The following is a 16,630-nucleotide window of genomic DNA, read 5'->3' on the forward strand; positions in this document are numbered from 1 at the left end:
TCTGAGCTATAGAAATAAAACATTAAAAAGATGATTAATATAGTTTACCTTTCGATAAAGGCTTCCTTTTTTCCAGTAACTTTGGCATTCCTTCTCCTTAATTCGTTTTTTAACGCACAAACAGTCCATTATCTGTATTTTTCTGCCATAATTTATTATTTATTAAATCGTAAACAAAACACCATATACAAACTTCACGAACTGTCATAACGTTAACCATAGATAAATAATATTATATGACGTTGACCCCCAACTACACTAGCTCTGCCAAGCGGGAGCAACGGCGTACATAGTTGCCATTGTAAGATTGGACAACTATGATGGGGCTATCTTATACTAGACCACATGCAACAGATTTACTAGGAAAATACACACAACTTTTAGCAGTGCTGGTTAATGATGTTTTGTAAAATAAGGTTAATTTTAAATAAGGCAATTTAAAATTAATTAAAATATAACCACACTTAATGTGACGCACATCCGCCTGGTTCGGGTTTTCCCATGGAACGGATTAAATAAGATTTTTGCATTAAGTCTAAATATATGCCTATTTTTAATATTTTCTTAAATAAAACTATAAAATTTGAATGATCTATCTATATTATTTAATAAATTTAAAATAAGCTTTTAGATACGTCTTTTAGTAAAATAAAAATAATAATAAGAAGCAAAACATATTTTCTAAAAGTTTTTTTTAATGTTTTGATATATTTTTTTATTTATGCATTGTGAGTATTTATTTTAATTTTATTTTTTTTTGTTTACCTTCCGTTCGTTCCTACCTGAAAACTATTAACCCGCACGTTTTGCATGTGGCATGTATCAATACATAGAGAGAAGGAAACCCAAGAATCCACATCCGAAGAAAGTCCCCTCGCAACAATCCATATCCCTCTTTTCCTCTTTGAAGTCAGACTCTGGCGCTTCGCTCAGTGATATTGACTTCACGCACTTATCTTCGAAAAATCCAGACACCCATAAGTTCGATCCACATACCGCTTTTAATTCCCTCAAAAGTAGTGAGTCGAACGATACTAATATCAACCTAGGAGATATTCAATATGCTTTTACTCCTTCCCCCCAAAAACCCATCGTAGCTGCCAATTCGGAAAAGAAACTGGAAGACGGATTACCAGGACCACCTCGGGATTTGAAGGCACCAATGGTAAAGGCCAGGTTCGTCATTTTGAGCTGGAAGCCGCCGCTGGAAAATGGAGAAAACATCCTCTCTTATTCCATCTATTATCGACATGACGGCAGTGCCAGGTATGTTCAGTATTCAGTATTCTTTAAGTAACTAATAATAATTTAGAGACGTGCAAATTAAAGATATTTTTTGTAACGTTTTTCATTCCATTTATTGTGGTACAGTGAAACTTTTCAATAGTCACCATTCTCGGGGATCAAAAGCTGGTCGTTAAAGAGGAGTAGTCGTTTGAGAGAGAACATAGAAAAATTAAAGCAACTGATGTGCAGTTTATGTTGTTTATTTACATATAAAATATAATTTTAATTAATTGTAATTTCAATTTATCAGAAACAAACAATGACATCAATTTAAGAATAGGTTGCATACTTAGGGATTAGTTTCATTTATTTCTAGTATTTCTTCAATACAGTCGTTGATGGTCAATTCTCCACTTTCTGTTGGCACATCACTGTCAATCAAGGAAAATTGTTATAAATCCGCAAATGTGTCTTTGATGGTGGAAAATAGTTGTGCAAGTGAAATATTATCCTCTTCAAAATCATTCGCATCTACATTACACATAAATCCGGAATTAGCAACGAATTTTTTATTGACATCGACGACAAAGTACGCCAAACCACTGTAACCCTTATCAAGGCGTTGGTTATGGTAATGTTTTTCTCTATTTCTTGAAGAGGACAACCACTGTCTATACATTGTATGGATAATGTCTTGGTCTATAGAAAATGTCACACTGAGAGTGCAGTACGGGTAAGATACGGCAATGCTTTTCTTATGGAGAATAAACGCGCAGGGTTGTCGGTTTTCTCCAGCTGTTGATTGCTCATTGTCTCACAGGACCGGCTTGGATAAAATGCATCTGCCGGCAGTACGAGTAAAATATTTTATATCATGTATACGTATACAGTAGAATAAAAAGGCATTAAGAGTAACATTTGAACACCTCTTTACAAGAACAACATACAATAACTGTAGTTTTAATGTTTTACATAAAATAGAAAAAACCTACATAATTTCTAGGAAAGAATTTGGAAACTTGGAAATGATATTATTTATAGATATTATAAATATATAATATTCAAATTTCCAATTCTTTCATAGAAATTAGATTTTTTCTATTGTATGTAAAATATTAAAAATACAGTTATGCTGTTTCTATAAATAGGTCTTCATTTCTTTTGTAAAACTTGTGCTACAAATTACCATCATTAGCATAATCACCTAAATATGGCCATAAACTTGTTTGTCATAATTAGTATTTGATAAACTCCAAGCTTTCCCTATTTCACCCCCAACCCATCCTTAGGGTGAAAGTGCTTTTGAAAACGAAACTACACTTCAAAATTTAGTCACGAGTTTCAACAGAGAGCATGGAGTCCTATAAGTTTAAATCCGGTGAATTATTTAACGGTTGCGCTAAACTCGTAGTGTTAAATGTATTGTGTTTTTTACAAAATACAGAACAACTTAATGTAAGTGCTGCTGTAAGACGTACTTCGTTGATGATTGGTGTTAGCGAAAGAAGCATTTACAATTTCAAAAAAGAAAAAGAACAGAGTGGAACGTTGAAATCGCCAAAAACGTAAAAAACGAGTGTGTCAATCAAATTCTAGAATATTCACATATGACAAGGGTGTTAGAAGTATTCTAGAGAATTGTTCATTGTGAATTTTTTATGAAAAATTTGCCGCCATTCTTAAAGCATATACATAACTTTATACAAGGTAATGAGAATATACAGCCGTTGTCTCTTTCTACTTTATACAGACTTCTGAAAGATATTGGATTTGTTTATAAGAAACGTGGCCAAAGAAGCATCATGGTGGAGCGAGAGGATATTATTCATTGGCGCCATAATTATTTGAGAACTATACGACGTTTGCGAAAAGACCATTGCAATATCATATATTTGGACGAATCGTGGGTTAATGTTGGCCAATCTATAAATTACGAATGGTGCGATACTACGATACAAAACAGTCGTGATGCTTTTCTCAAAGGTTTAAGTACTGGCTTAAAAGCACCTACTAAACGAGGTCCACGATATGTTTTATTGCATGCAGGTGTTTCAGGAGGTTTCCTTCCTAGCACACAGCGTGTTTTTCTGGCAAAGAAAAATGATGGCGACTATCACGATGAAATGGATGCCGCATATTTTGAGTCGTGGTTTAAGGAGACATTAATATCAAATTTACCAAATAATGGTCGCAAGAATGTCATTGTAATGGACAATGCATCGTACCACTCCCGTAAAGAGAGATTCCCTAACAATTCCTGGAATAAAGCTGCAATCAAGGAATGGCTAGTGGAAAAAGACATTTTTTTCGAGGAGTGTTATTTGAAATCCGAGCTATTAGAAGCAGTGCGTGCTTTTAAAGATCAATACGATAAGTATCATCTTGATGAGTATGCTTCACAATAATGTTTATATTTTAAGGCTTCCTCCATATCACTGCGAATTGAATCCTATAGAAATGGTGTGGAACCAAGTTAAGCGATATGTAGGTACCCATAATACCACTTTTAAAAACGACGAGGTACGCCAGTTGATCGACGACGCGTCACAGTGCAAAATTGGCGCAATTATGTCACTCATGTTGTTGAGAAAACGGAAACTGAGATGTGGACTGCGGACAACCTGCAAGATGACGTAGACCAATTGATAATACACGCGAACACAGGGGAGAGTAGCGAAAGCGAATCCGACATCTCGGATGTAGAGGACGACTTTAGTATAATTAATTGAATATCTGTGAGTAACCTCAATTATTTTACACTGTATAACCAATAAAATGCATTTACCAGTCCAATCAGAGTATGGGCTTTTCGGATATTGGGCTGGGTGCACGGAAATCGAGTTCCCGGAGGTTCCACCCTGTATATTTATAGCTATCAAGAAATGTAATTTAAAATATATTTGTTAGTTTAATAAAGTATACAGTTTTATAATAAAATTCTCGCTAAAAGCTTAAGGTCTTTTTATTCAAATTCATGCCTCTTATTTGGCTACTTGAAGGCAATTATTTTATCAATATATATATTTTATAATAAATAACAGAGCCCGGCGTAGAGATCTGGGTACGGTTCTGTGACTACCACTTGGACCTGTTTGTATCGCCAAGCACAAGGCGTGAAATCCAGCAATTGTGCATTCCTATATTAGCCGTACTGCACTTCCGATGTGACATTTTCTATAGGGTAGTATTGGGTGAAAGAAAAATAAATTTAACATTATCCAATGCAATCTTGGAGTTAGATGTAGCATTATCTAGAAACAATCTATTTTTTTATTCTGCTTTTTCATCTTCGTGTCAAATTTGTGGAGCTATGTCGTCATAATATCTACTTCCCATGCCTTTTTTTGTAGATCTATTCAAAAAACAACTTATCGATGTCTTCTTCTTTTTATGTAGAAATGACTGTCTGTTTATCAATGTGCCTCCAGTAAGTTGTCGTTCCATCGTTTTCGTGGTCTTCCTATTGAGGAACTGTCTCTTACCGTCTTTACTACTCTATTTGTTGTCATTAGGCTTATATGATCGTTCCATTCTACTCTTCTATTTCTTACCCAGTCCTTGATGATTCTCCACTTATCGATGTGTGCCCCCTTAAAACATCGAAGATTGTTGCGTTTGAGTATGATAAGTTGTTCCTTCTTTTCACCTTTCTTATTTGCACAGAACAAAATTGTAATTCGTTGTTTTGCAGTTTTTCTTCCAAGAAACTTCCAATGCCTGTTCTTATTTTGGCACAATAGTAGAAACCCGGCTAGTCTGCATTAAACACATCTTTATAAAGAGACATAATCCTTAAAAATAGCAAACAGCTTTTCTTTTTAAGATTTTACGTTTTCGCCGTTAACATCAGCGGATTCGCCACATATTGTCTTGAAAGTATTATCTTGTCGACCAATCATTTGATGCGTTAAAGTCACATAATCCTAGGAATTGCGCAACTTCGAGGGCTTTGACTTGAATTATAGGTCCAGATATTGGCAAGTTTATGTTTCGAGCCTTACAAAACCAATTGAACACAGCAAGTTTCTTGGTTTTAGTAAATTTTCTTTTTTGGTTAGTGTTACGACCTTCTTGAAACAAATTGCCAACCCCTTCTTTATTTTGTAGCAATATGGTCACTCGGCTCTTACTTACTTTAAATTTTTCGGCCAACTGGTACACTTTTTCACTTTCGCTAATTATATCCATTTTTTTTATTTGATAAAGAGTCGTTTCCTTTTCCCCGCCATACTCGTTAGTTCCAAAACGACACTAATACCAAAGTAAAAAAACTGTCAACTATTACGCTCCATTCAAAAAAAAATTATAAGCATTAAGCAATACTAGTTAACACAAAAGTTTAAAACCGAACTGAATGTTAGAACCAGATCTTAAAACATTGGGATATAAATTTCATAGATCTGTCTAGCATTAAGGAATTTGTACCCTATTTATATTTCTTAAGAATGGTTTAGTGTCTTTTATTGAGGCTGTTTTTATCATTGACGGGTCTTAGGAAATTCCCGTGATGAATTCACGGAATTATTAATTACGTCCCGTCATTGCTATGTATTTTCTGTATAATCGAAAGTTCTCATTTTAATTGAAGATCTACACTGAATATTGTCTAAAAAAGGGCATTTTTCAGTCCTGGCCGTTCGAAAATTAATCAGATCTTTACACCAAATTTTTGAAAAAGCGCAAGAGTTCAACATTGATTTATACTATCTGTTAGTAGCCTTAAAAGCAGCATATGATAGTATTCTGATATCAAACCTGTACAACACTAAGACGAAGACGAAGAGATTAAGACAAGACTCATATCTTCAACATTTTGTTAGAAAAGTTCATTTGGCAATTTAACGCCATAAATGTCAATTTAGATACATAGTAGGGAAACTGTGCCTGTGTCTGATTGACCTAAAGAAAGCGTTGAGTACAGACATAAAGCGACAGAGTAAAACTCAAATATGTAATCCATCTTCTGTATAATAGAGAAGTTCCCCGAAATATTATAAAAACTATCTAAAACATGTACCAAAACAAAAAAATGGAAGTCAGAATAGATGGACAACTTACAGAACCCATAGAAATAGGCAGCGGAATAAGACAAGGGGATTAATTGAGCCCCATGCTCTTCAATTTGATCATGGATGAATTCATCAAAAGCGTTAACAAAGGAAGAGGATACAGAATGGGAAACAAAGAAATAAAAATACTGTTTGTTACGGAGACGACGCAATATTGATAGCCCAAGATGAAGATAGTCTGCAAAGACTAGTCCACAGATTTAACATAAGAGCAAAAGAATTTAATATGACAATCTCATCTCAGAAAACTAAAACAATAGTACTCAGCAAAGAACCCACCAGATGTAAAATAGAAATCGATGGCATCAGTATTGAACAAGTATTGGAAATAAAATACCTGGGAATTACACTGCCTAGCTATGGAGACCTGGACAAAGAAGTGAGAGATCAAGTACAAAAAGCAAATAGACTGACAGGATGCCTTAATAACACTATATGGCGAAACAGACATATTAACACTGAGATGAAGTCAAGAATTTATAAATGACATATGCCTCAGAAACAAGACCCGACACAGCCACAACGCAAAGGTTACTGGAAACTACAGAGATGAGAGTACTGAGAAGAATTACAGGAAATACATTGAGAGATCGAAAGAGAAGTGAAGACATTAGAAGAAAATGTAACGTACAGTGTATAAATGAATGGATACAAAATAGAAAAAGAATGGAATAACCACATAAGTAGAATGGAGTAGACCCTTGTCGTCAAAATAGCAAGAGATAAGTCACAAATGAGACAAAAAATGTGACCACACTCAAACCAAAGTAAAACTAATTTTACTAATACCCACACATATAGTGGACAAAATAAATCACAACACTTCATAATCGCAAATAAAAATACTTATTTAACAAACGTTTATACCACAAACATTATTAAGACATTACAAGTTACTAATGTGCCAGTTCTCACATGTGGAACATAGGAAGGAGCCCTAACCAAATTCGATGTGTTCCCTTTATCGTCTTTGAAAGAAAGATGTACAGATATATTCTGGGTTTCTAGTTATGAGACAATTCAAACCCACAGATCCATTGTGGATTTCACACTTCTACTTGTTAAAAAAAATGTTCTTGCTGGCATGTGATTTGAACCACGAATTTCGTAAACTAGACTCATTTACATTCTGTCAGCACACTCAGCCATTGAGTTACACAAGAGGTCGATAGCTGAAAGAAAGATCTATGTATTTATATACCGGTCTCAATGAAATTACGATAAGGGCCAATAAATGAGCTACACCGAGATGTAAGTTCTCATCTCTTATCGTACTACTCATCAATCGACAGACTCGGCCCAATTGAAATAGGAAATTAAAAGTTGCAGATACATTTTAGATTTTAAACTACAACGTTTATATTTTTGTTTTTTGGGCTAGCGCGTGGTTTAAACCATAAACCCACTAAACTACTCACATCGAATGAGCTCCGGTGGTTATGAAAGACGCCGAGAAGATTGGTGTACCTAACCGGAAAACACAAACATAAAAATGCTTTTAATTGTTAATCATTGTTTTGCTTAACAAAATTTCAGACAATCTATTGACTGTTTGCATTGAAGATGTAGTAATTCTTTAGTTATCTAACACCGAATATTATATTTCTATTGTTCTAGTTTTTATTATAACATTGTGAGGCTTATATTATTCTCGTATCTCTGAAGATACAATTTATTTTATTATAGTGAATATTTATCATTTACATTTACTGAAAGGAAATACTCAATAGATGAACAAATATACTAAAGGTATTTATTTACAAATTTATTTATTAGGGAACGACATCAAAATACAAATAGATCAAAATTGGAAGACCGCATTGGTGGTCTTCAACCAGGAGGAGTGTATCATTTTAGAATAGTTCCGAATAATGCGTTAGGACCAGGAGAATCTTCAGAAACTTTAACGGTTACCCTTCAATCCGAAGAACATGTCCCTAGCTCTCCTTTAAACTTCAACGTATACGCTACGAGCCCCAGAAATATTCACATCAGTTGGCAACCACCTGAGACTGCAAACGGACACATTTCCAAGTATACCATATATTATATGGAGGTAAGTTTATTTTGCGTTAACCTAATAGAAACGATGTTTCTTTTTTTTACTAAATAATCCCGCTTTTTGACTTTTTCTGCTTTTCCTATTTTCTAAGTAGTTGAAGATAATTCCTTGAGAATTCCAAAATACAGTTGCAGCATTTTTTTCTGATGAAAAAGGGGATTTTGTCTTTCAAAATTTGAAAGTCTTTTGTTCAAGTAGTATATGCCTAGAAAAAAGAAATAGTTATTCTTTCAATTTGAGTCAAATGAGATCATTTTCGCCTTGTCCGAAATTATTATTATAAATTATAAATAACTATTCAGTTATGACCTGTTCAATTAATCCTCTTCATTCCTTTCCAGGTTTAAATTTAAAAAGGTTACAAAAAAGAATAGTAACAACAAATTGATATGAGAAGACTAAAAGATAAGGAAACAAAGGAGGCAGTCGCATGGATTCTTTCAGAAAAGCTAAGTAATATGGAGCAAACATATGATCCAGAAGAATCACTTTAGAATATATGTGAAACCTTTACAACAAGATCAGAGAAGAACATCTAATAGAAAATAAAGAGAAGAGGAAAAGTTGGATGAATGACAATATACTGCAACTGATGGAAGAAAGAAGAAAATCAAAGAATAACAAAAGAATGTACAAAAATATTCAGAGAAAAATAACCGAAATACGAAAGGCAAAAGAAAATTGGTTAAAAACACAGTGTATATAGATAGAGTTGTTGAAACAAAAACATGATACATTTAATATGCATAAAAAGGTAAAACAAGCAGCTGGTCTTCAAAAATTCAACACAGCTAGCAAACTGCAAGATCAACAGGGGAACATCATCACAGATAAAAATCAAGAAACATGCATATGGACCAAATACATACAAGAACTCTTTGATGATAATAGGTCCGAACAACCTCCGTCCTACATATGTAATAACCACTTACCAATCACATCAGATGAAGTGGAAAAAGCAATATCACAACTAAAAGATGGCTCCGCTCCTGGACCTGACAATGCATATGCTGAACTCATAAATTCAATAACATATATTTAAACGGAGTAATACCAAGATCGTGGCTGAAGTTTCTAGTTTGTAGTTCTCTCGGATCCTCCTGTACTTAGACTATTTATCATATTTTTGGCCATTCTTTTATCGATTGCACCATGTGTTGTTGGGTTATGATTTTTGCTGGTGCAAAACGTTCCATACGCTTCTCATGAGCTCATGACCAAACTCAGTCTTCCAAGCTTAATCAGCTTTACCACATTAGGTTCTCCGTTTAAATATTGCCAGTTAGGATTCGTTCGATTTTGTCATTAACTTGTTTTGTTTGTGGCTGAAAGCAGCATACATTGTATTTGTTTATTTATTTTCATTACGTGATTTCTATTCAATTATTAAAACAAACTTGATTTTGCAGACAAGTTCTTCAATAGAACACAATGTCGACGTGACTGACCTGAATGACTTAAATTATGACTTAAATGGGTTGGCACCATTCACAGAATACACTGTTTGGGTAGTTGCCCAAAACGAAAACGGAGCTGGAGGAGCGACTGAAGAAAAAATGGTCAGGACTTTCAGCGCGCCGCCATCTGAGGCCCCGATTAATATTACTACCGAACCTTCCAGTATGGTAAGCAAATACTCGTTTTTGACAATAGGAAGAGTAATTTGTACAGTTATAAAATTTCTAAGACAAAGTAACTTTACTGGATATCACAGTAAAAAATTTTAGTGTTTCATTGAAAAATACCTAAGTTACTTAAATCTGTGTAATTTTAACCTGTGTGTTTTAGCATGCATAATCATTGCCAATATCTAATGAATTTTTCTTTTTATAACAGAGTATTACAGTACGGTGGGAGCCACCTCCGCCAGAAAACCAAAACGGTGTGATCTTAGGATATAAGATAAAATGGAGACGAGTTGGTAGGGGAAAGGCTCTGACTCATACCACACAACCAAGCGAACGGCATTACGTTATTAACGATTTGGAGAAAGGCGAACCATATCAAATTCGATTATGGGCGATGAACGTCAATGGAAGTGGTCCTGGGTCCGAATGGGTCGAAGTTGAAACTTTTGAAAATGAATTCGACGAGAATAATGTTCCCGATAAACCTGAAAAAATTAAAGGTATTATTTAATAATCAACTTAGATTGTATTTTAGTATTGTATAAATATCTCTTTAACATTTATTAATGATTAATTGTTTTAGTAATATTTTATTACAAAAATAGGTGGTTAAAAAATACAAATTTTTTAGTGCGTCCAACGTTTGATAAATTGTATGTAATGTGGTATCCTCCACTCAACCAAAAGACCAGGGTACGTCATTATTTGCTTGGTTGGGGTAAAGGAATACCAGATATGTACTCCCAGGAATTAGATGAAAGAAATAGGACGTACGTAATAGACCGATTGGGTACGTAGTTTTCTCCTTTTTAATATTTTCTTGTGATACTGTTTAAAAATATATCTATTGAAAATAGTTCTAGAAGCACACAATCAAAATACCTGATTTAATAATATTCAATTAAAATCTTTTTAGAGCCCAACTCTGAGTATGTACTCAGCTTGAGAGCTAGCAACCAAGTTGGTGCGGGTGCCCCCATTTATGTTCAAGTGAGAACTCAAGATGAGCCACCTCCAGAGCCTGCTGTTACCCTATACCCACCTATGGGATTGAAAGCGCAAGTTTTGAGTACTAGTTCAGTGGTTTTATATTGGACGGATCCCACTTTGAAGCAGAGTCAAGTAAGGATTTTTTTGTTTAATATACATAATTCAAATAAAATAATTTGTTATTAAAAAGAAAATAATTTAATAATTTAAACTTACAAACGGTTGCCTCTAATTTTTTTCAGTACGTTGGAGACAACAGGTATTACATAGTTAAAATCGACGACAAAACTGCGAAGAAACCTAGATTTATTAATGTCACTGATTTAAATGTAATGGTTGACGAGCTTAGACCTAATACTCTTTATGAATTTTCTGTAAAACTGGTTAAAGGTAAGTACCAAGATGGATGATTTTTATTGGCTTTGTTTTGTGTTGTTTTTATAAGTAGTTACTGTAAGTGCCAGTTTCGAAGCTCCAGTGCAGATCCTAATTGTCGTACCTATTCGACCTGAGCACTCTGTTAACATAATTATCCACTCCGTCAGTTGCGCAGCGGTAACCGTTAGGCACTTCGTATAGTCAATTATTGTTACTTAGTATTATTCTATTATAACTTTTATTTAAAGTGCTTTAGACGTTTTAACCTGAAATATTTTTTAAAGTTTATAATTCTTTCAACAATACAAAAGGTGAACTGGACACTTTATTATTATGTGAAATAGTAGTAGTGTGATTGTGAAAAATAAAACATCTGAAGAAACATGTGAGATATAGACGGCAAAGGCTGACAACGCTATTTCTTGATGAGATATATGTGCACAGGGGCCACATGGTGGTGGAATGGAATTCATTAAAAATACCTCATTAATATTTAAGTCTGTGGTTTGTTTCTAAAAAGACAGAGTCACACCCAAGAAATTTACTAGAAAAGTCAGCAAATACATCTTCTTTTTTGGTTGATTATCTCGGCCTCGCGGTAATCCAGTAATCAGTATCTGACAACCTCACACGTCGATTCTAACCTAACTTTGTTTATGTTTGAATAATAATTTTTTCCAATTAACTTCCAATATATATTTTTTTGTTTTTCTAATTACAATAAAAAAATGTTGGATTGTTATGAAGAAGTTGAAGAATCAAATTAATTAAACAAAGATTGTTTAAATAATTATACAGCTTTCAAATGAGACAATTTACATTTAGAGCGTTAAAAGGTCTATAACATAGCAAAAAATAAGTAGTTATATTTTGTTAATTTATTTTTAACAACATTAAATCATCTTTGGGATTAATTGTATTAATGGATTAATGGAAATTATTAATGGATTAATGGTATTTATTGCTATTTTGCAGCAAGGGTAATAAATTAAGATATTTTTAACCTCTATTCGTATATCATAGGAAATTTAATCATTATCTTTATTTTATTTTTGTACAACTTTGCTCCAAAATGAATAGTTTTAAAGTTATAAGCAAAGAAAATAGAAAAAAATCGATATTTTAGTAATTTTTAAAGATTTTAATTTTTTTATTAATGTTCTGGGCATATTTGAGAGGAAGCATAAGTCAATTATTATCCGAAAAATCCGAATGCCACCTTTCACGGCTTATCGATTGGTAACATCGGAATTCTCGAAATAAAAATTTCGTCTTCCTTAAATTTTCCTATGAATGAGTATCATTGTGTGTTTTATACACTATAAATTTGAAGGAATGCAGTGGACTAACGATTCGATTTTGAATTATAAGTGCATGTCATCTATATCCGTGTTCTTTGCTCTGTAAAATTCACTCAAACAATTGTGATTTTTGTGGTTAGTCATGATGTTTGGGAATACTTTATTATTAATGAGCTCGTCATTCGTTGAGACGAAATATTAAAAATGTCTTCTTCTTCAGATGCAAATCCATTAATGGATGTTAGCGATCACATTTTCCATTAATTCTCTATTTCTTGCAATATGTATCAGAGATTGTATGTCGTTAATCCCTGTCCATTGCCTTATGTTTCGGAGCCAGGACATTTTCTTGCGTCCAATTCCTCTCTTGCCTTCAATTTGACCCTCGATTATAAGTTGGAGGAACTCTTATTTTTCATTTCGCATGATGTGACCTAGATACGCCGTTTTCCTTTTCTTGATGGTTTCAAAAAGTTGGCGTTCTTCGTTTATTCTTTTAAGGACATCTATATTTGTGATTTTCGCTGTCCATGGTATTTTTAGGATACGGCGATAGAGCCACATTTCGAAAGCTTCTAATCTGTTCATCTCCCTCGTTTTGAGTGTCCAGCCTTCTACGCCATATAGCAGCACTGACCACGCGTAGCACTTAGTAAACCTTAGTCTCAGTTGAAGATCGAACTCTGAACAAGTCAGTACCTTCTTGAATTTTACGAAAGCTTGTCGAGCTTGCTCAATGCGACATTTTACTTCCCTGTCCGATGCCCAGTCTTCAAAAAGCCACGATCCCAGGTATTTAAATTTACTCACTCTTTCAATGGACTTGTATTCAGTGTTATGGTGGAGTTTTCAAGTGCATCCAAGTTTAAAAAATTATTTTAAAAGTATTAAAAATTTAGTGGAAACGAAATAAAACCATTGGATTCGTCGACAGGAATAATGCCATTACCGATAGCCATCTGGAGAATTCTTTGACAGAAAGATAATTGGGCAATGCAACTTACTTGTTGCTCGTTAGTTAATGTCATTAACTTAAGCCCATTTCCTTCTATTGTGGATTCAGCTTAGGTACATTTGTTAGAACTAATTGCTTCACTGCATCCCGATCATATTAAATTTCACGTTCCAATTCTCGATTGAAAACGTCGCTCAATTCACGATTTGGTGATCTTTTATTTATGGCGATTATTTCAATTTGACTAAGTGCTGCATATGACGTAATACATGACTTCGGTCAAAAGCAAAGCCTGAGTATATATCTCCTCATTCGTCTCTAGATTGTGATTCCTTAAACTGACACGAATTCCATGTCTGGCATGTCATCTTTGTAGCCAACCAAAAATTATACAAAGGTTACAATTTAAAGAAAAATAATGTGATGTTATCTGGTAACAATTTTTAAACTTTATTATAGTTAAACTAATAAATAATTATTTTGAGATAATTAACTATTTTATTTTAACTATCTTGTATTTATTTCAAATATTTAAGAGAGTATTATTAAAGTGTTTAAATTATATTAATAATTTTATTTCATAAACAAAAACTCTGATTTTAAATAATTAACTGGATTTTGTTTTATATCTATAGTTTTTTAACGAGACTATCGTTATCAATTGCATTAACAATTTTGTGGACAATTCTTTTATGGTAATAATGCCTTATATTTTTTATGATACTCTGGTTCATGGGTTTGGAAGTTATTTAAAAAAAAATGAAAAAAAAATTAATTCAATTTTTCGGAAATCTCCAAAGTCATCCATGCTTTTTGATTATATATTAACATAATTCACTTCTAGAGATTTAACTGCTTTAAACAACGTGGATTTTTTTCTTCCCGATGAGGAGTAATTTCAATTTTTCTGAATCATTCATCTTTGCTCCAATCAGAAGTTTCATCCTTTCTTTACTAGTTTTAACACAACAAAATTTATCAACTTAAAAGTTTTGAGAGTTTTGTTTGACAAAAAATTTGAAGAACAATCTTGTTTCATCGCAATTAAAAACGTTTTTTGAATGATATTCTTTTCAATACATTTTTCATATAATTTCAGTCCAAATGTTAAGAGTTCTCCTGCCTAACACTTGCACTTTCATCAGACACCGTTTTGAAATTAATTCCATTGCGGGTTTTCCAGGAACACAACCATCCTTCACTAGATTGAAAATGATTTTAATTAAATCTTTGGGCAAATTGTCTTTTTGCCCTTTGCATTATTAAATTTCCTGATATTGGTATGTTTTGGTGCATACGAACCGCTTTAAACCATCGAAGAACTGCTTCATTTAGTACGTTCCTCTTACAAACAAACCCGTACTCTTTTTCTACTGCTTGGAATGTCTCTCTCTCTCTCTCTCTCTCTCTAAGGGTACTACAACCTAAATTGAATCTTGGCCTCCTCCAAACTGTGCTTCCAACCTTGCCGCTCCCGCTCCGATCTTCACCAGGCTCTCACCTCTAGCAAATTTTGCCTGTCTACTGCCACTTCATCCTCCCACCTTCTCCGATATGACCAGCCTATCGAATTCTCGGAAGTTTAAATAATTCTGAGATCGGTGCCTCTTTGAACAGTCGATAGAGTTTATAGTTGTACCTGCATCGCCATACTCCGTTTTCTGTTAATAGGTGCAAATATCTTCCTGACTAATGACTTTTCTTTCAAAGACTTTCAGCTTTCTTTTTATATTTTCTGTCATCGGCCATGTCTCGCATCCTTAACATACTATTAGTCTGGTAATAGTTTTGTAGACCCTGACTTTCGATGTTCAGTGTGTGTTTTTGGAGCAGAACACATGGGCGAGTGACCAAGGCACTTCACTCTCTGCTTATCTTAGTTTGGCTGCTTTAATCATTGTCAGATTCTCCATACATCATGACCAAATCTTTGTTATTTACAGGTTAACGCCCTCGTAGACCGCTTAAAATCTTTTTCTCTATCTGCGTAGTTGACCTTCATTCTTCTTTGTAAGAATCCAAGTTTTTTAGTCCCATAGGGTACCACAATGTCCTACTACTTTGTAAACCTTGATTTTTTTATGTTCGCTCAGCAGCCGACTTCTAAATATTTTACTTAGAAAAAACACATATTCACATCTGCTATCCTTGGCTTTATTTGTTCTTTGATTGAATTGTTGTTGCATACCTAGATTCCTAAGAATTTGAAACTGGAATAGTGTTTGAACCTTCGTCGTCCAGTGTGATATTTGTGTAATTGCTCTTTTATCTCTCTTCTGTTACGACTGTTTTCAAGATGTTGGTTTTATCAACGTTTATCTTCAGCTCCATACACTCAGCAGCTATGTTATCGACATAAATAATATTGAATTAGTCTGTTCAATAATTTTTTTACCATTTACTTCATTTTAATATAAGAGCTGCAAAATTTATCATTGTGTTTGACTGCATGTATATTTTAATAATGAATATGAATTTATTTTAATTATATAACAAATAATTTTAGGTCGAAAAGAGAGTTCATGGAGTATGGTTGCTCACAACCGAACTTGGGAACTACCATTAAACGTAGCCCCCAGAGAAGTCGATGCCCATTTCAAAGACGAAGAATCACAACTTGTTGAATTAACGTGGCAACCGCCAAAGACTTACATGGGACGAATTACCGGCTATGTAATTTTGTATACAGATAATAAAAGTCTGTCGGATACAGAATGGAACGCATCGGCAGTAAAGGGCGACACTCATTCCAGCGTTTTGTATAATTTAAAACCGTTTACTCAGTATCACTTTAAGATACAAGCCAGAAATAGTAGAGGCTATGGACCATTCTCAGAAATTGTTTCTTTTAGAACCGGACAAAGTAAGTTTCTGATCCATTATTGAAATAAAAAAGTAAAATGTACTAGTTTGTTCTATAATTTGATCCTTAAGACTGTAATCAACATGCTACTGCAATTAGCTTTATTGCAAGTATTATAAGAGTACTCGGGAAAATACATAAAACATTATATGAAAAA

The 16,630-nt window shown here is 33.8% G+C and overlaps 1 protein-coding gene across 2 annotated transcripts in view; it reads left to right on the forward strand.

The window, feature by feature from the left end:
• Positions 1–16,630, forward strand: part of fra (neogenin protein frazzled) — an 80,830-nt gene that overhangs the window by 37,005 nt on the left and 27,195 nt on the right. For both annotated transcript variants that reach the window (XM_072526551.1, XM_072526552.1), the window contains exons 9-16: positions 834–1,266; positions 8,073–8,352; positions 9,768–9,983; positions 10,195–10,486; positions 10,618–10,776; positions 10,903–11,108; positions 11,219–11,366; positions 16,117–16,473. In XM_072526551.1, coding sequence (XP_072382652.1) covers positions 834–1,266; positions 8,073–8,352; positions 9,768–9,983; positions 10,195–10,486; positions 10,618–10,776; positions 10,903–11,108; positions 11,219–11,366; positions 16,117–16,473 — 2,091 coding nt within the window. The remainder of the gene's footprint in view (positions 1–833; positions 1,267–8,072; positions 8,353–9,767; positions 9,984–10,194; positions 10,487–10,617; positions 10,777–10,902; positions 11,109–11,218; positions 11,367–16,116; positions 16,474–16,630) is intronic.

The sequence above is a fragment of the Diabrotica undecimpunctata genome, chromosome 3, assembly GCF_040954645.1.
Source record: "Diabrotica undecimpunctata isolate CICGRU chromosome 3, icDiaUnde3, whole genome shotgun sequence".
NCBI lineage: Eukaryota > Metazoa > Arthropoda > Insecta > Coleoptera > Chrysomelidae > Diabrotica > Diabrotica undecimpunctata.